We start from the raw sequence: 19,342 nt of genomic DNA, 5'->3' as shown, positions 1-19,342 counted from the left end.
AAAATACGCCGTAATCTTGACAAACGGAAAGAGAGATAAAAGTACAAAAGTGTACAAAATCAAGAAAAAAATTGTAAAATTAAAAAAAAACTAAAGTGCATGAACCATCTAATCAGATCGAAAGAAATCGAGTTGTAAACAAGTACAAAATAAGTATAAATCACACTAAGCTGGTAAACGAACCATCTACTAATTTGCAGATTTTTTTCATTTTTCATAACACTTAGGATAGAATTGCCAAAATTGGATACTTTTGCTTAGAGGAATTGTGAGTGGACTCTGTAAAATTGGATCCTTTAGATTTCTTACTCTCATCGTCATCGTTATTTCGTTGCAACAAAAAATGATATCAATATGCAGTTGTTACGAGTCTTGAAATCAAATTGTACTTAAATGTATTTAAAAGTTCCTTGCTTTTCCCTTTCATGAGATTTTGTATCTGTTGGTGGTGCGGAGTAGTTGAAGCCATTTAGTAACCCCGATCTCTCGTTTTGACTCGATCTTGATAGGCTTTTCATCTTCGGTTGGGAGATATGCGGCCGCGCGGGCGCAACGCGACTTCTGGAGTGGATTGGAATATAGCGGGGAGGAGTTTTACAACTAGAGACAGACTTTCATTAGCAAAATATTGTACTCGGATGTTCAGCGCGTGCGTGGCAATACACATATATGCACTTGGATCGTTGATCGGCATGTGAGAGAGCGTATCTTAATATGGACCAACACAAATGGTTCGAATGTAGATATTGCGTGTCGCAGACTCTTTCAAAATGGATGTATGTACATATCACGCTATTGGCCTAGACAATTTCTTTTCGATTTTAGTTGCGGTTTCGGTTTTGCTTTCAGTTTTTTTTTTTTAGTGTTTTCAGTTTCAGTTTTCATTAAGATTTGAGTATCTCGTTGAGCTACTTCTTAGAGTCGCGCTGTGCGTCGCTTTGCATGTTCCATGAACCAACATTTACATTTTCTTTACAAATACATAGTTTCTCATCTCATTTCGTTTTTGGTTTTTGTAAACATTTTAAATTGTATTTAGAAAATTTGTGTTTTTTCCATTTTAAAATATTTTGCTATAAAAAATACAGTTTGAAAAATAAAAAACGTTCTCGGCTGTCATTCTAGCTCGTCTGCGCCTTTCGCTTTCGCTTTCCGTTCCTATTCAATTCTTTTCGATTTCGTAACTTATTTTCCATATATTTTCTGTTTACTGAAGGGGAGAAGAGGCAGGCGATCATTGTCAGACATGCTTTATAAACATTTGATGTGGTTCCTTGTTCACTTTCTTAGTTTCTCTACGTTTCTCATAATCCTTATCCATCTACTCTGCATTGAATTTATCTTTTTTTGTTGTTGCTCAACGATTTGCTGCACTGTTGCAATTGTTTGTCATTACAGTTATTTATTGTTGCAAAATTTTACAATTTTTTTCTTTCGATTTTTAATACATATTTATAAATACTTTCATCCTCTCTTAGCTCTGTAAAAATAGATCCATGTTTTTCGGCTCTTTTGCGTAATTTCTTTTTTCCGTTTTTTATGTATTTTTTGCATTTTTTAACAAATTTTTCAAATTTTTTTAGCTTTTAGTTTTTCTTGTTTTTTTTATGTTTGCGTTTTTTGTGTTTTTGCTTTTTCTTTTGGAGAGATTTCGTTTTCAAAAAGTTGTTGGTTTATTTTTTGTGGTTGTGGTTGTTTCCTTTTGTATTGTTTTAAATGCCTAAAATTTAGTTAAAAGCTAACATAACATTGGATATCGGTTTTCATTTTTTTTTTTTTGTTTTACGTTTCTTTTTCGGTTTGGCTTAACAATAAACATCTTCGTATTTTACTTGTTTATGGTTCTCAAAATGTCTTAGTCGTAATGAATGTTTCACTTAGTATCTAATCCGTTAAATCGTAGTCGTTTTGTGGTCGTGCGGAGGGTGGCTAAGTGAGCTGCGCGTGTTTTTCTGTTTGTTTGCTGTTTGTTTTCCCTCGAGTTGCTCAGTTGGCCGCGCTTGACATCAGTTCGGAGAAGGCGTTCTCCAGACAATTCTTGAGTTCAGCATAGGAGACGATGAGTACCGATTGCTCGTCGCGGGACATCAGTTGCACCTGCAAATGTGGGTTAGGTTAGCTTTATTAGATCTCCGAACCCGCTGGCCGACCTTTTCCGACTTTACTTACGCGCTCTATGGAGCCAGCATCCAGCTTGTTGAGGCATTGTACAATGTGTGCGTGATCTAGCCAGGGCCGGCCATCCTCAGTGACGGAATGGAACAAATAATCACGGAATAATTTCAACATGTATCTATCACCAGTCTCGGACCAAGTGCAGTCCAGATTAAAGCTGTAGAAAGTGGATATTTGATGTGAAGATTGCATAATATAAGCGAATTTGTATGTGAATTACTCGGGTCGCTCGTTGATGCTGTTGAGTTTGACCAATATGCGATAAAGCCGACCGTTTTCCATCTCTTTGGCCAACTCATCCTCCTGCATATCAATTTTGCTCTGCAGGGCATCCAGTTGTGTATAGAAGCGGGCACCAATCATCGGCATTAGGTCGGTCACCGAGCGACGGTTATTGGTGGTGAAGAGGTAACTAAAAATCACACATGTTAATTCGATGGCTATGGCTATACAATATCCTACATACACAATGAAGTTTCGCAGATCGGTGGAGTAGTTTCGCGTGACCATATCGATGCTCGACTGAACGTTGTCGCGTTGCACGGATTGAAGGCAGCGGCAAGCCAAAGCTAATACTAAGCGACCCAGAGCGGTCAGATCGTCCTAAAGACACGCGAACAAGTTTTATTAGTTTCTGTATTAGGTTATGCAGCACAGAAAAAGACCATCTTACCTGCTGATGCATATTAACCAGGGCCAAGGGATTGGACGCATTCGGATCGAATTGCGTTATATCCGAGATGCAGCATGAGCTAAACCGTACACGCTTGCCCGTCACTATGATCTTTGTGGGATCAAGAACTCTGCAAAGAATGATCAGTGAGTTTCTGGCTGTCTAACACACGGGGGTTTACATACTTGCATGCAAGACCGGCATGGTGGATGGCTTTTAAGCCGGCGGTCAACTGCATGATGATCGACCAGATGGTTGCCTCCGGTAGCAGGGGTCCATTGCTCGTTCGCTGCATGTTACTCTTATGACTGCGATAAGCAATTAATTAATAGTTGAAGCAACAACATACAAATGGTAAATGAAAAACGCACCTGAAGGGGCGGGCCTCGCCTTGGAATGGATCAGTGTACCCGTTGGTCTCTGGCGCCGGAGTGAAGTATTTGGCCAGTAATGTTTGTGAGCCGGGATGGTAGTCGTACACTAATACTAAAGCTGTAGGTGCCCAATAAATATTATTGACATGGTAACTAACAAGGTTTGAATTCACCCAAAATACCCCACTTCATATTCAGTCTAATTGAAGCCACAATATTATAAAAGAATCAAGTTAACGCTCTTTTTATCAGTGATTAACAATTTGTGATAATTATTCCCTGACCAGTTGAGATTACGCATTTTGAAATGCTGACTTATAAATAGCAGCGGTAATCGCATGCATGGCACGTATAGAATATTTTTCTGGCAAACTTGGCAATCCTATGGCATAAAGCAAACGTATTAACTTAATGTACTCTAATTACCCCATTATTATAGAGATGACAACGTCCTCAATTCCCGGGGACAGCAGCATTAAACACACACTTATAGCTAATGGTTCCAAAGACCTTTCCCCACTTACAGTTATCACCAAATGCTTTCGTCGTGAACACCTCACGCAGTTGTACCACATTCGTGTGCTGCAGCTTCTTCCACATCTCCACCAGCGTCATGCACTTGGTTGACTGCAGGCGGAAGCCTTAAAGTACAATTGAAATGTTTGTTAACGTACAATTGAGAAAGTACTACTATCTACGCACCATGTATCCTTCGCAGGCAGTACTTGTAGCCCGTCGTGTTGTGCGTGGCCCTATAAGTGGTGGCGGGGAACGTGAGCTTGGCGTGCATCGGCTGTGCCGGCGGTTCCAGGGGATATAACGCATGATAGTTCTCCACCTCCAGTGGCAGGGCGTGCTGCGCAGCCTCCGCTGCGTCCATAATCAGGTTGGAGATCTCGTTGCGGGCAAGGACTTCGGTGCGCATCTCGTCGGGCATAAAGAAGGCCGACTCCAGCAGCGTCTTTGGCTGCAAGGTGACCACGTTGGAGGACGGTCCCGGATACACATGCCCCGTGTACATCATGGACGCCGGCACGCCCGCACTCATCGGTGCCACAGCACTCACGCCATGCAGCGCTGGATGCGTTCCGTCCACCACCATGGAATTGACGACGGGCTGGCTGTTCTGTGCGTTGGCAGTCGGATAAAAGTATATGGTGCCGCCGACGTTCTCCTACAAAATAAAGAATTTAGTTGATAAATAGGGAGTAAATAAGGCTTGCAGTTAGCTTCAACCCACCTGGTGAACGCTGGTGGGCAGCGCTGATGGTATAGGCGATGCCCCGTGCGGCGTCATCCCGTGCGGCGGCGACTTCTCACCGGGTCCTGCGCCCGAAATCATAGCTGCCGTGGGTGATTCCTGGCGCATCATGGCGCCCCTTCCCTTGAGCGGCGTTTGAGACATGCTGCTGACGAACGGAGCTGCGGCGGGATTCGGTGGTGCGCCACTAATGGCAATGGGGGCGGAGGCGGCGGACACAGCTCCTCCGCCCACCGACGGCGGATGCTGTTGCTGTTTCTGTGGATGCTGTGGATGCTGTGGCTGCTGTTGTGCGATGGTAACAGTGGCGATGGATGCGGTCTTTTGCAGGGCGAGCATGGAGGCGCCGCCGTTGGCCGTTTTGCTGATGGTCACCGAGGCGACGGACGCCGATGACGCGGAGGAGGGAACTGCGGCTGCTGCTGCTGCGGCGGCGGCTGTTAACCCATTGACGCCGTTGAGCCCATTACTCAATTGCATGGGCGCGTTATGATATGGTGCGTAGAAGTTGGGTGTCGAGCTAATGCGCGTTGGAATGAACTCGGGCGACTGCGGCGTGACCTATGGGAAATCCATTAAAAGAAATTATTAGCTATGACTCCCATACGATTGTTTCGATTTTCTCATTCGGAAGGAGTCAAATTAAGGAGCTTGGCCCTTTGCTCAATTACAGAGCTTCATGGAATTCAATATACTCTCTTGCCGAATCGAAAATGAAAACACTCCTGTAAAGAACACACAGTAGGGCACGATAGGATCGGAGTAAACTAACTACTACGCTAAGGGGCTAGAATAAACCTCTACGGAAACATTCACTAGTCTAACACGTTTCGTGGATGTCACAGAGAACGATTGGGAAGAATTGGGAAGGGGAACCAGATATTTACGGCTTTACCTGGGACTTTTTATTTAGGGGCGAATCCAAATTAAGTAGTGAGAACCCGTTATTCAGCCCATAACCGCTCGGTGTGGCGACATTCTGTCGATTCTGGGATGAGACACAAAAAAAACGGAGTAGACGGATAGATTGAGATTCGGAGAGATACAAAGAAAAAAGTGAGAAATTCAGTTGTAGTGGAAGTTCAAAATTAAAGATAGCAGAGATAGCATAATAATATGATCTTACAATTTATAGATATGAGTGGGATGCTGCAATCGAATCAGTGGGTCTTTTGTCTGAAACCCGTTTCCCAAAATACTACTGATTCGATCAGAGTGTTTGTATTGTCTATGCAATCATTATCTTATCTGAATAACACAACTTCATATATCAGGCGTTGCAGTGCATAGTAACTAATGCTTCGAATTGTGTAAATTGAAATGTTAAAAGTTTGTCATGGTTGCACGACATTCTCATTGAATTGCTCTATTAGATTTGCTGATCTTCGCATTGTAAAAATGAATTGAGCGGCAAATATAGCACTTAATGCCATTAAATTCCGTATACTTTTCCATTAGCACGATTCCATGGCAATTATGCGGCTGGCACATTAATATTTTATAGTTAATAATTGCCGAGCTGTTCAAGACTCGCAAAATACGCCCCAGAGAGAATACGAAATCCATGCATAAACTCAAATTGATATTTAACTTGCATATACGACTTATATGGCACTTTGTGTGTCAGTGGACCCAAAAATAAAATTGAAAAAAAAACCGAAAAAGTCGGTCAAGTGTACATATATTATGTGCGACTGAGCGTTGAAACTGAAATGGTTCGAGTAAATTGAGTGAAAACAAATAAAGCATAATTAAAATAAAACTTGAGCAAACGTGGCCAGCTGTTAACTTGTGGGCCAACAGCTGCTTTCAATGGGAGGTTTTCGGTGGGCGGTGGTGTTATCATAATCTTCCGCTCAACTCTTATCGCTCTGTTTTCAATCGGTTTATTTTTGTTTTGGGGGACTGTGATAAGAGCTAATTGTGGAGGGGAAGTTAGCTTACCATATAAGTGGCGAGTTTACTCTCTGACGGTATACCATTCGTTGGCGAGAAGAAAATTGGATCCATAGCAGCCGTATCTACAAATAGAGCAGAAAAATGTGAATTACTATAGAGAGAGTTGCGTTACAGCCGATAATTGATTAGAAATCAATTAAACAAACATCAACATGAATACTTTGTGTGCGCTGTTGGCGCGATAAGCTTGCTTCACCGCACCCCCTTCCATACCCTCATTTACCCACCCTTCCCTACAGTTCTTCCCTTTCCAAGCAAACCGAATTTCTTGTTATTTTCCACAGTTATCGATACGACGATAACGCGCGTAGGCCCCAACATTTTTGGAGTATGCGCATTATATATATGGTTGTTGTTCGGCTGCTCCCGCTTCCTCTTGCGACTCCAGGTCGCAGTAAATAAAGCCAAGACGCAATTTCTGCGGTAAACAACTGAGCCGCCAAACTTAGAACTTGGCAATTTGCACATTTTAAAGGAAATATAATCAAACATCAAATATAATAACACAACAGCATATAGTATAGTAGCATGTAGTATAGTCTGTTTGTGCGTGTTACGGTCAGGTTGCTCAGGTGTTAATCACTATACCTTCCTCCTATGTAGACAACTCGGAAGCAGCGCCGTCATGACTAATCCACGTATGAGTGCTATGATGAATTCTTGGTCTGCTTTCAAAGTTCTCTGATTTTTGAATCCCCCTCTCCACCGATTCGGATATTCGAGTGCTGAATCAATGCTAAGCAGACTTGCCTCGCTTCGTTTCGTTTCGTTTCGAGATTCAATTCGAATGCAAGTGAATTTGCCTTCGACAAACCGAAAGTGAAAAATTCAATTTCAAAAGCAAAGCATTTGATTCGGGGTACGGGGCCAATGCCTCTTGCCAATGTACGAAGAGAAAACAAGTGATATTGGCCTTGAAATCGCTATATAGCATTTAGACGAATACGTAAAAATATTTATATTTATTTGGAGCAGGTTGTTTTCACTATTCGTGCAATTTTGGCATTGAGGCGACGCCGGTAATTATATTTACCGACTTTATTTTATCAGATACTGCTGGTTTTTCCCCCATTAAAGAACTGTTCATATATACTATAATATAATAGATATAACACAGGTATGATTGATATGGGCTTTGCAGGGATTTAGTCTTGTATCAAACCGCATTGTACATATACATGGGTTTACCAGTGTTTTAAATTTCAACACACAACACTTAAATCATTTTTGAATGATACTTTAGAATAATTGCGTAGCAATCAGTAGGCTGAAACATATATTTATTTTTAAAGGGTAGTTACACTTCGTAGGCCATTTATTTGTTTATGAATTGTGAGATTATTGTTGCTGTTGATGATGCTGTGGCCATATAAGCAATAATTTGTAGCCTGATTTTATTTATTTGACTTCGAATCGAAAAACAAACACACGAGCGAAACAAACACACACGATTTAATTGAATGCCCACATATGTTAATGATAATTATTATGTGTGCCTTAATTTATTTATATTTTGTGCACTGGGCGACTAATTAGGGGGCGGAGAAGGAGAAGGTGGGCGATAACCTGTTAGGACTGGGCCACAGTTTGAGAGCCTCCAACCAGGTGTTGCTGGCCACAGTTGGGCTGGCCGAAACTTACTTGAACATGGCCAGAATCAAAGTTGTTTCTCAGTTTACATAAAACGCTGGCCACTGCTTGTTTGTTGGCATGACGTCGGCACAAAAATAATGTATATGTAGGCACGTCTATACTTTAGGGTTTACGTGAGCAATTTTGGTCTTCAGTTATAAGTTATACATATATATACACATATAAGTATTCAGTATATATTCACACATAGAAAACCGATGATTATTGGGCCGTTGCCTTATGCTGCGTTTCGCGGTGAAATGGACAGCTTTAGCTTTGTTTTGCTTCAAAGATCACGAACGCGTTCATGAAAACGCCACACTCGGATACATACATACATGTGTATATATTTCGAATTCGTATATAGATAGATAGTCTGATAGTCACACGTTTGGGGAGCAGGCCAAACAATAACAAAAAACCGCGCTGTTACGTCACGTTAAGTGAATATGTAGATGTGGCAGAGCGGTACGGATGGTCTACCATTTACCGCCCAGCTCGGCTCACTTTGTTGCTATTATTCAAAGAGCAGAGGCGCGTAATTGTTTTTTGTGTAAGTGTAATGAATATGCAAGCGGTGAAAATAACACATCGGATCGGTTCAAATCGGGAGACCAGACCAACCAAGACCATCGATCGCGCCACGAACCGAGCGGCAGTGCAGCGTTCTCTAAACTGAAACCCCCAACCGCTGTTTTGCTTTGGGGAAACGCGGCAGCCAGCGACGGCGCACAGTGGTCGCAGGGGTTCAAAAAATGTGTTTTGAAAAGGAGTTCCAGACATATTTGGTCGAATTTTGGTGCTACAACTCACCCTATTTAAATTCAATATTATTTATGCCTATTTAAAGGGGAGTATATCCAGTTATTAAGTTAAAGTGCTGTCCCACTGTGCATTGGCTGTCAGAAGAGAGTGAGAGCCAAAACAACAGAGAGCGGGAGCCCCACAGTGCGTGTCAAACTGTGTGACGATGACAGACGAGCGGCGAAGACAAAGTGGGCGTGTGGTGTGGGGCCCGTTCGCTTGCCCGTCCGCCCGATTAACTGTAAATATGTGGTCATAGCTGCAGATGGTGCTGTTGTTGCTTGCATATTGATGCAGATACAGTCAAACAGTGCTATCTTCAACTTGCACTGAATAAAGTTGGCAGAACTTATAGACAAAGGGGTTACTTCACAAATCTTAATGATTTCCAAATACATTAATCTATTTAGTATTCAGCATATGCTTGGTTTATAAGTACTTCAATACGAGGACTAACCATAATGTTACCCAATGGTTTAATTCTTCTATTCATTCCCCCCCATCGAGCGTATAGCTTAATACTCCCATGATTGTAGTTTGGGCTACCCAAACACCACTGTACTGGGAAAGTTCAAGCGCTGCAGGCACACGCGCAGCAGTAAGAACAATGAAAATCCATTGGCGTTGTTTGTTTGTTTGTTTGCTTATTTATTGCTCTTACAGCACAAAAGTGCTCACAGTTTGAGAGGCCCCCAGTCTCGGTTGCAATGACCCCTACACACCTCGATCGCGGGGAATCGCATTCTGATTACTCGCCGCCAGATATTGGGAGCATTTCGTACATGATATTAAACAGATGAATATTTAATAAGCATCTTGATATATTAAAGTCAGGGATATCTTCTAAAGGAAAAACCAAAGCATGATGATTTCTTTCGGTGCAATCACCATCGCCAAAACTAGTATTTTGCGGATTCTAATTATGAGCGTGGGGCGTGCAAGGGGCTGTAAGCGATCATCTGATAAGTTCACATCCAATGGGGTACGTTGAGGGTGGAGGGGCGGAGCGGGGTGGGGAGCGGTTCACGCACACACGTGGCCATCGCCTTATGGCTAGCAAAACTGTCTGTGTAATAATAATTCACTCTCACACATTTGTAAGTACCTTATAAATGAAATATTTATAGCCAAGGCTTTGCCTTCATTATCAGCCCAACCGCAGTCAAACGGTGGGCACAATCGGATCAGTATTACATATATGAACATACGTATATAGACAGCATTACCTGCAAGGTGTATATAATGGTGGCACTATCCCTATACTAATGCTTTCCCCTTTGAGATCATAGGAAATTGATAGAAACCCAGAACCAAGAGACCTCTAGCCAGAACTACAAAACCTGTAAAGTGTCATTTGAGGTTAAATGATAAGGAGACACGACACTTCACCTGAAAAGTCAAAAGATAAGAGCTCAAAAGTCAAGCACATTTTTTGTAATTGAAAAGATAATAGCCTAGTAGGTTTTGAAAGCCCTTTTGCTCTGACTACTTTACAGTGGCTAATTCATAACACAATCTATACATTAGATTTAATAACTAACTAAGGCAAACCAGTGCGCAAGTAAGCAATGATAACATAATGAGAAACCTGTATTGGTGAATTAAAGCTTACTGACAAAACAAATTGCTTTTAATAATAAAGCTTGTTATGAGCAATAAATAATAAAGCAACTTGAAACATTACAGTCATATGACAAAACGGGTAAAAAGTGCTAAATACGCTTGAACTTTGAGCTTTGCTTTGCTTTTAAGACAGTATTTCCATGTTGATACAGCTGAATATTTTAAGTGGCTATGTAGCACTTGAAGTTTGTAAAGGCTAAATGTGTTTTTCTATAAATATTTAGTTATGATTTAATGTGCCCATAAATTCATACACTTCTATCCTTAGATAGAGATCGAAATAATTTGTTTTCATGCTCTTTATTTTCCCACCAATCTTTTTCACTGTGGTTAAGGAATAAATTAGTTCTGTTGGTGGGAACCCATGATCGAGATGGCTTTTCTGCGCGGCTTCTGTTCTAGTGGCCACTTCTCTAAACTTGGCCAACAACACCGTGGACCGCTTGACAATCGTCTTTACAGCCGATCTCAATCTCCAGCCTAATATCAAGCAGAGCAAACCTCAGCAAACTACCAACTGAGCCAAGCTGAGCGCTTTTTTTTTCGTTGGCCAACAGACAAGTTTGGTTGGTTTACTGCCAGCGGCAAAAGGCAACGCAGAGCGGCAGAGACACGGCAACAGCAACAGAAACAGCAACAGTTTGACCCAATTTTTCGCTGAGCAACAACAGCTGCTTTCAATCATTGACGCTTGAGCCGAACAGCTGTTTGCAATCGCCTCGGGCGGGGTATAAGGTCAAGTCGGGGGGTTTTTTAGACGCTAGATAATATCTAGCTGGAAATACACTCATATATCACATAACTTCAAGCCCAACTTGACGAGCAATGGCAACAACAGGCACTACGCAAACGAAAACGTACGAAATGTAAATTGTGTGTAAATATGTACACACGAAATTAAGCCTACTCGCTTTTTATTTATTCGCCATTCGTATTCATTTTCGTATGCATGCGATTTCGACAGCGCGAAGTTTTAAATTTTCGAAATGCGGCCATCGAGTTGACAAAGAAAAAGTCTGGGGGCTGACAAGGGGGTGGTGGCAGGGGGCAGGGGGGCTGGAGTGGGTGGGGGTGACAACAGTAGCGGAAGTTGTAAATGTGAAGCGGGCCGCAAAATGATATGCAGACTGGGAGAGCGATACAGTCAAACTTCGGTAAATCGAACAGGTATCATGCGAATTATTAGAAAAAAGAATGCTATATGCAGTAATAATATAATATGACTAACTGGCACGTTTTTTATCAAAAAAAAAATTTACGAAAATAGCAATGTGGAATGTTTAAGACTCTGTTATTCATAAATTTGAGTCTCAGCATGCTGTTATCACAAAATAAATTCTAAAGAATTTTATTCACAGAAATATGCAGAGGTTGGATATAAGGAAGTACGACTGTAGAAATGGAGCACATTGTGAAAGTTCTCCTCGACTCCCTCTGACCACCCTACCTTCCCTCTCCCTTGCCCTTCAGCGGGATTCTTCTTCTTTGTGTGTCTCAGTTTCAGAGTCACCATTTGATTGATGCCCTTGTCTGATTGACGGCAAAAGCAACAACACTTTGCCTCGTGGGGTTAACACATGTCACGCATTATATTCCGAAGCACAACTGTTTTTTTTTTATCGCTCCACTTTTCCAGCGCGTTAACCGTTAAGACCCCCACACAGACGCAAAAGCACAGGCACACACAGACAGAAGCTGCACTCACACACTCGCATTTGATAATTCCACAGACAGGGGCGTAGGTGTCGAAGGGGGCGGCCGTGGGTTAAACAGACGTTTTCGAAAAAAAACCCGCCGTTTGCTTACGTTCGCGACCGCTGCCAAAGAGTGACTAACAATAAAAATACAGAAAAAGCAAGCGGCGCAAAGGAAAAGACAGCGCGAGAGAGAGAAACGGGGATTTGGAGAGACGCGAGAAATCGAAATAAAAAGCAAACACCTCTCAGCACAAAAGCACGAAGTAAAGTGCAAAAGCAAACAGCCAAGCGCAACAATGCGAGAACAGCAAAAACAAACACTTTTATACAATAAAAAACCAGCAGAAATAACAAAATGAAATCCCCCAACAAAGCGAACAGCGAAGAAAACAAAACAAAATGCAAAAGCTGTGAGCGCGTGATAACACAGTTTTAGAGTCACTGATCCGAACAGATAATTTCGAATATTCTAAGATGGGGCCAGTATTGATAATGGAAATTGGTAAAGCACCCTTGACAGATAACAAATTATTTATATTTAGGAATAATTAATATTGATAATTATCAGTTTGAGTTTATCTTTTATAAAAAAAGGGCAATTTAAAGACAAGATGCACAAAAGTTGAATTGTTCGTGTTCACCAATTCCTTTTTGGACTTCTTGTAGGCATATCTCTTTAAAAAAATAATAGGATGTTATTGTTTTTAAATACCTTTTCCCATTAACTCTCGTCAAGGATCGTAAAACACCTTCATAGGACAAAGTGGAAGAACAATTTACGCAGAATCCGGTCCTTTTAATAACTCTACATTTGCATGAAAACGCACCGGATATCCGCGTTGTCGGCCAGCAGGGAACTGGAGATAATGGCACCGACCAGAGGCAATAAAACCGGCGGACACTCGCTCCTCCACTCCGAGATTGCCATATTGTGCAGGGCACGGCACGTGTTTGGGCCACGCACTTGGCCAAATTGCTTTATGGCCACTAGGACAGCGGGCACAGGCCCAGCGGCGTATTTACGAGATATTCGAGGGATATATCCCATTATAATGGGCGGCAAATGCGAAGTGGGCAATGGGAAATGGGCGGAACACCCCGGGCGTATGAGTAATGCGTGTGTGCACAGCATTTTGGCCCAAGGGCGCAGTGTGATTTTTTGGCAAGCCGAGAAGCGAATGCGAAATTAAATAGCCAAGAAGACACCGGGAGACACGAAGAGACGAAAGGGGGAAAAGGCGTAGAAAGACGTGGGAAACACCATGCTGGTGTCATTATTAGCCGCTAGTGCCAAAATGAAAGGAGGAAGGCAAATATATATGCAAAATACGGGTGCGTGCCAACAAAAGAATGTGTTGCATACTTTCTAGCGCGACGCCTTGGAATTTCGCAAAAAATAAACGCGAAAAACTAGTGTCAAAGCTGCTGCACAAACAAAAGTGGCAAGTGTGGCACATTAGCGACGTCAACTTGTCTGCAATGTCGCTGCTCGCAGGGCGATAATTAAATTATGGGCCACAAACAAAAGAGGTGGAGGGCGATTTCCAAGCTTAAAACGTGATAATTCCAAATTAGATATGTACTTAATTGTAATTTTCACGTTTTTGATAAGGAGTTACGAAAAGCCAGACAAAGTACGACATTTTTTTTTGACTTTCTGTAACAAATTGGTCAGAAACCTATTTATTCTATTCTTTTCGCCACTACTCACAATCATTCAATGCAACTTAAATTTTAACCAGAAATCGATGAGTTTCCCATCGTGACTTGATAGCGTTCTTAAAAACAATGACACGATAAATGAGTCATGTCGAATGAAAAAGCTGACTAACTAAAAATAAACCTGATGGGTTAATAATAAAAGATGGCAAGCCCCATTCTGTAGAGCCCCTCCATAATTGATACAACTAAATTTAGCGGCGTGAACAAAGACTGTGAGAAAAACACCGAAGGAACGAAACGCTGATGGAAAACTTATTTGCAGGCAATTTCCGCGAAATGTTGTAAACAAATAAGGGAAGAGCGGGCTTCCTGTCGCGGCAGACAGCCAACTCGAGAGTAATCAATCGATAGTTATGTTTTGTTTTCAACCTTCTATAGCCTCTATAGTTTGTCAGACTCCTGCACATTTTTCCCTATATTTGCGATACACAGTTTTCATGTTCGAAGCACTTGTCGCACAATAAAAAGCGGAAGAACAAAAGCAAAAACCTTTTACGAATCGTTAGGCAGTAAAAAAGTTGATAGAAATAAAATTAAGCCCGGCTCTATGTTGATTTTTTTTTCGCCAGATGAATCGACGGACGGGCTTTTAGTTGGTGCGTCAATAAAGTTGAGCGAAAATATTTGCACAGCGTTCAACCGACGAGCGAACGAGGCGCTTTCCTTTTGTTGTTTCGCTGTTTTATGGGCCATAAACAAAGGCCCAAATTGAATGTTTGGCGATTGAAACCCAGAGTGCTGGAAGAGCTGGAAGACCTGCAAGAACTGGCCAACAGCTGCTCTGGAGACCCCATTAAAGATGGCCATATACACAGAACCAGTTGCACGCCAGTTTTTCACGTCGGACGAAACGTTCTAACGGCACGAAAAGGCACAGAACATTGGCTGAAATGATGGCCACAAATCATGAAGTAATACGACTCTTAATACCCATAACTGCCAGGTATTACGTGCAAAAGAAATGATTTTGGGTTCTTAAATGCGATATGGGGACATCTTCGAGAATGCACAATAATTTTGTTTTTACGTCACATTTCCGCATTTAAAATACACAGAAGCAAGGCAAATATTGTACCTAATGCCATATGATTTTGATATCATGTTTAAAGGTAATTTAATCTGTTTCCCATATTCTGTGGGGACTTTTCCGGTTTCTAGCAAGGTGTATCCATCCGCTTTTGGCCAAAAAATTGATACACATAAACAGAGAGACTCAAGATCTCCAATTTCGTCGGAACCTCTCTTGTTTACGCTAAAATCGACCCAAAACAGCGGAGGGACAAGGGCGCGGGGCAGGAGCGAGTTTGTAAACCAGTTTTCCACTGCACTCGACCAGAACGGACACCATCGGAAAAGGAAGAGGAGGAGGAGGAGGAGTGAGTGGCAGGGCCATCAACAGGTAACCCAGTGCACCTACAGACCAGGCAGCACCATCCAGAAGCTAGCAGCGCCATCATATTGTAGCATTGTCCATGGTATCAGCATCATCGTATCACCAAAGTCAATGTGTTTCCGTCAGCTGCCGTTGGCCCCAGCTCAGAAAGCCAGAAAGACATAAAGCCAGAAAGGCAGAAAGGAGCTGCTATTGTTGATAGCGTTGAAGTTCTGGTTCGCTGTTGTTTTGATCGGGCTGAATTTTCGGCTCTGCAAACGGGTTTGCGAGTGCATTCATTCAGCCCAGCCAACCCCCTCTGCCACCTATTGCCAATTCACTTGGGCTGCTTGGTTGTTGTTATACCCTTTCAGGTAGTTTAGAGGTTTTCACTTCGATGGCTTAAAGGCCATCAAGGATAATTGATTATTTATTGTCCTATTTAAAGTATGTTAGATATGTGAATCAAAATCGAATATAATTAAAAGCACCCTGAATGAACTAGGGAATGCTGCACCATCTCCGGTTGGCGATCAAATATTTATGGTATAATAGGATAATATGGTAATGTTACATTATCCAAAAGTCACCCCAAAGAGTATCCCAAGCTTCAATGGCCGTAGGGAAAGCAGTCTTTGTGCTGGTCGCATTGTTTTGGTTTTGGCAAAGGGCAGGGAGCCGAGGAAGTGGTTTTTCCTGCCGTACCTGTATGAGTTTCCCTGTCTCGGCGTCTGTGTTCCCATCTCTTTCGCAGGACAAAGAAAATGCAGGAGAATGTGAATGCAGAGTGTGTGGAACTTGTTCCTGATCCCCGAGGGGTTGCAAGGAGCAGAAAATGGGAATCTGAGCGTTTCCAGGAATAACAGGCAGCCAAGGAAAACGATAATCGATGCTATTGCAGCGAGGAATGCACGTAATTAAAGGGAAGTGGATAGATTGTTCTGGGCCAGATTGATTATGTCCAGATTCTCTGTTCTCAGTCGCCACTCCTTTCCGTCCTTATCTCCCATTCTACCTACTATGTGTACCTCCTTTGTTCCTCGGTCACGTCCATGTAATTGCCAATAATCACAATATGCGCTTCGGTAGGGAAATTCAATTTACATGCTGCCAGTGGAGCGAAAAAACGAGAGAGAGAGAAGCGCAGAATTAAATTACAGGATGACCCCGGTGAGAACGCTTATGAAATATGCCAAAGGTGACTTTCAATTAAATGCCACCCGGCCAGAGGCGTGCGAAGGATTTGAATAAGTAAACGTATTCATACTTTAATAAGACTATTCGCAGAGTTGTTATGAAGACATACCATTTATATCATCACAATCTAAATTACTGGTACGCAATATACCCAACTTGTATAAGCAACTTGTTTGGTGGGGGGTCCGTCAAAACCCCCTCCATTACGCCCATGCCACCAGCCGTGTTTCTGCTCTTACGTTCCCTGTGTTTGATTGTGTTTGATTTCTTTGGCTGGCTTTGTTTTTGCTTACCTGCCGGGAAGAAATTGTTCAAGAACGTTGACATTTTTCTCTCTCGCTCCCGCCTTCGCCAATTCCTCTTTCGCTCTCTTTCTTTTTGTGGTCCTTCTCGTTTCGTTACGCTTTGTTTTTGTTTTCGTTTTATTATGCACTGACTTAATAACTTTTTCTTGTTTTTTTTTTTTTTCGTTTTTTTCGATTTTTTTTCAGTTCTTTTTAATTATTTTGTAGAAAATATTGAAACAAAAATTTAAATAATACATACAATCCGCGCTTAACTGCTAAGTTTCACATAACACATTTTCACATCGTACGTTTTGAAAATATTTTTTCCTTTTCAGTTTTTCACGTAAGTTTTTTGCAGTTGAAATGCATTTTCGGGCAAATGATTAACAATTGAGGCGCGTCGACTGTAAAATGCGAGAAAGAGAAGAACATTGGATTAAAATAAGTAACGGTAAGCGAAAAACAGTTGTTTGTTTTTGCACAGCGGGGCGACAAAATGAAATCCCGAAAAGCAACAGTGAGTGGGAGTGAGACGGTATAGCGCGGATTTCATTAAATTTTCCAAAGTGACTGTGTGTGGGTGTACGGGGACGCTTTTTCCTGCACATATACAGACACAATTGCGCGCATATTTTCTAACATTTCCACACTTTTTTCATTCCATTTCGCACTTGGTTACTCATATTTTTAGAGTTTTATATTTAACACAATCTAAAATACATACACACTGAACCTAAGCCAACATATTGTGAAGTTAATTGCCTGTTTAATTGTTTCTATTCTTTCTATTGTTTTCTGTCGTGTAATTACTTGAATTTGAATAGTTCCTTGAAAGGATTTGTTGTTGCTATATTGTATATTTTTTCATTACCATTCCACAGCGATTTCGCAAATAAGAAAAACGCAACACACACACACCGCGCGATTGGCGCTGCACGAATGAAGAAAACGCAAAGAAGATCCAACAGCCAAGCCAAATGGAGTCCACAAACGACCCCCGAGTGTTGTATACATGCATGTACGTGTGTGCTTGTGTGTATGTGCACAGGAGCTCGGATAAAAACAACAACTGCCAGCTGTGTGTGCAACACAGTGTATGTGGATCCCATTCAAGGAGTGTTGGGAAAACATCCGCGCTTAAGGGGTTACATGGACCTAAATGCTTGCCACTCCATTTTGCATGAAAGCAGTAACGTCTATTATTGTAAATAATTGTATGTAACATAAAATTGAGCAGAATGTAGAAAAGTCCTCATCCATTTCAGATGATAAGTACTGTATATTAAGTGCGTAGTCTTTCTAAGGAATATCCTTTCACCATTTACTTAAGTTCCCAGCTCGTGTGGTATTGTAATATAATATAATTAAAAAATTACAACTTTTAAAAAAGACGAAATCCCTGTGACGCATTATAGCACTTCAAGTGGCCAGGATGTTTTGCAGAAGCCCTACCAATTGGCGTTGTTATACACACATGCATATATACACAAAATAAATATATATATATACATATATATGTAAATATATATATCTGGGGGGAGTTCAACAGGACCCAACAGCTGGCCACAGGTTGCGTTCCACATAGAGAAATGTGGGAGCCTGGGCTCCAAACACGATCCACACTCCAGCCATATTTGTGGAACGCGACAAACAGCTGGCTAGGAAAAGGGGAAGAGGGCGCAGCGGGGAAGGGAAAGAGAAGGTATGGGGAAGAGGAAAAGCAGGAGCATAGGAAATAAGAACACATATGTATACGTTTTGTTTTTAAGTGGGAACAGATGGAAATAATTAACTAAATTCACTTGGCAAGTCAACTTATTTATAATTGTAACATTATCTAAACCGTGTTTGGAAATAATTTTCTTTAAACTTTCGAAAATTGTGAGATTATAATTGCACATTGAATAAAAAGTCAATTAATCAAGTTTAATACGCCGCTTTATTTAGTTTTTAACGCACCACCGACACCAAAGTTAAAGCCATCTTTATCACCATATTTTTAAGACGCAATTTGTCTAAATGGCCGTTATTAAAGCAAAGCAGATAGCAAATACGTATAGTTTCTTGTTCAACGAGCCAACATTTTGCTTTTGTTATTTTTCGAATTGCTACCGCTGTTGCACAAACAAACACAAACACAAAAAATGCCAAAAACACACACGCACAGCGAGGTGATACAAAAATGTCTGCTAAGAAAACAGCGATTTTTCGCTGGGAAATGCACGACTTGTATACTTCCACCGCCCAATCACAGGTCACCTAGCGAGAGGAGATTTTATAGAGACCTACCGTTTGTATTTTGTAAAGTTCTTGCACAATTTAATGACAAAATGAAATTATCTTATTTCTTACATGTTTTTCGTTTGCCGCAAGCAGTGTGACCGCATCTCGCGAGTGACGAATTCTGTACTGCCGGCGACCAGAGCAACACTCTATTTATTCTTTGAAAATAAGATATATGTGTTTTTTTTCGATGTTACTTGGAAAGGGATACCTTAACACCAGGTGTAAAATAATGAATATTTTTTTATAAACCTGTGTAATGGATTTATTATATGGCACGGTG

The 19,342-nt window shown here is 41.5% G+C and overlaps 1 protein-coding gene across 7 annotated transcripts; it reads right to left on the bottom strand.

Annotated features, from left to right (window-relative positions):
* Nucleotides 1-1,756: 1,756 nt before the first annotated feature.
* LOC122615698 (PAN2-PAN3 deadenylation complex subunit PAN3) lies at nucleotides 1,757-19,244 on the bottom strand. Of its 7 annotated transcripts, none has more exons than XM_043790751.1 (14): nucleotides 19,129-19,244; nucleotides 16,783-17,180; nucleotides 6,428-6,504; nucleotides 5,379-5,471; nucleotides 4,463-5,044; nucleotides 3,925-4,396; nucleotides 3,747-3,863; nucleotides 3,220-3,340; nucleotides 3,034-3,156; nucleotides 2,849-2,978; nucleotides 2,642-2,778; nucleotides 2,396-2,587; nucleotides 2,170-2,332; nucleotides 1,757-2,097 (listed from the first exon to the last, which is right to left on the bottom strand). In XM_043790751.1, exons 2-14 carry the CDS (start codon nucleotides 16,814-16,816, stop codon nucleotides 1,987-1,989), a joined length of 2,352 nt encoding a protein of 783 aa, XP_043646686.1. In that variant the 5' UTR covers nucleotides 16,817-17,180; nucleotides 19,129-19,244; the 3' UTR covers nucleotides 1,757-1,986. The 7 variants fall into 7 exon arrangements, with proteins under 7 accessions (XP_043646686.1, XP_043646685.1, XP_043646687.1 ...); XM_043790750.1 differs by having other exon boundaries at nucleotides 19,066-19,173; XM_043790752.1 differs by lacking the exon at nucleotides 19,129-19,244 and adding an exon at nucleotides 17,648-17,665.
* Between the last annotated feature and the right edge of the window lie 98 nt (nucleotides 19,245-19,342).

The sequence above is a fragment of the Drosophila teissieri genome, chromosome 3L (genome assembly GCF_016746235.2).
Source record: "Drosophila teissieri strain GT53w chromosome 3L, Prin_Dtei_1.1, whole genome shotgun sequence".
NCBI classification, from domain to species: domain Eukaryota; kingdom Metazoa; phylum Arthropoda; class Insecta; order Diptera; family Drosophilidae; genus Drosophila; species Drosophila teissieri.
The sequence above is the reverse complement of the archived record's forward strand: the minus strand, read 5'-3'. Positions and strand labels throughout refer to the sequence as shown.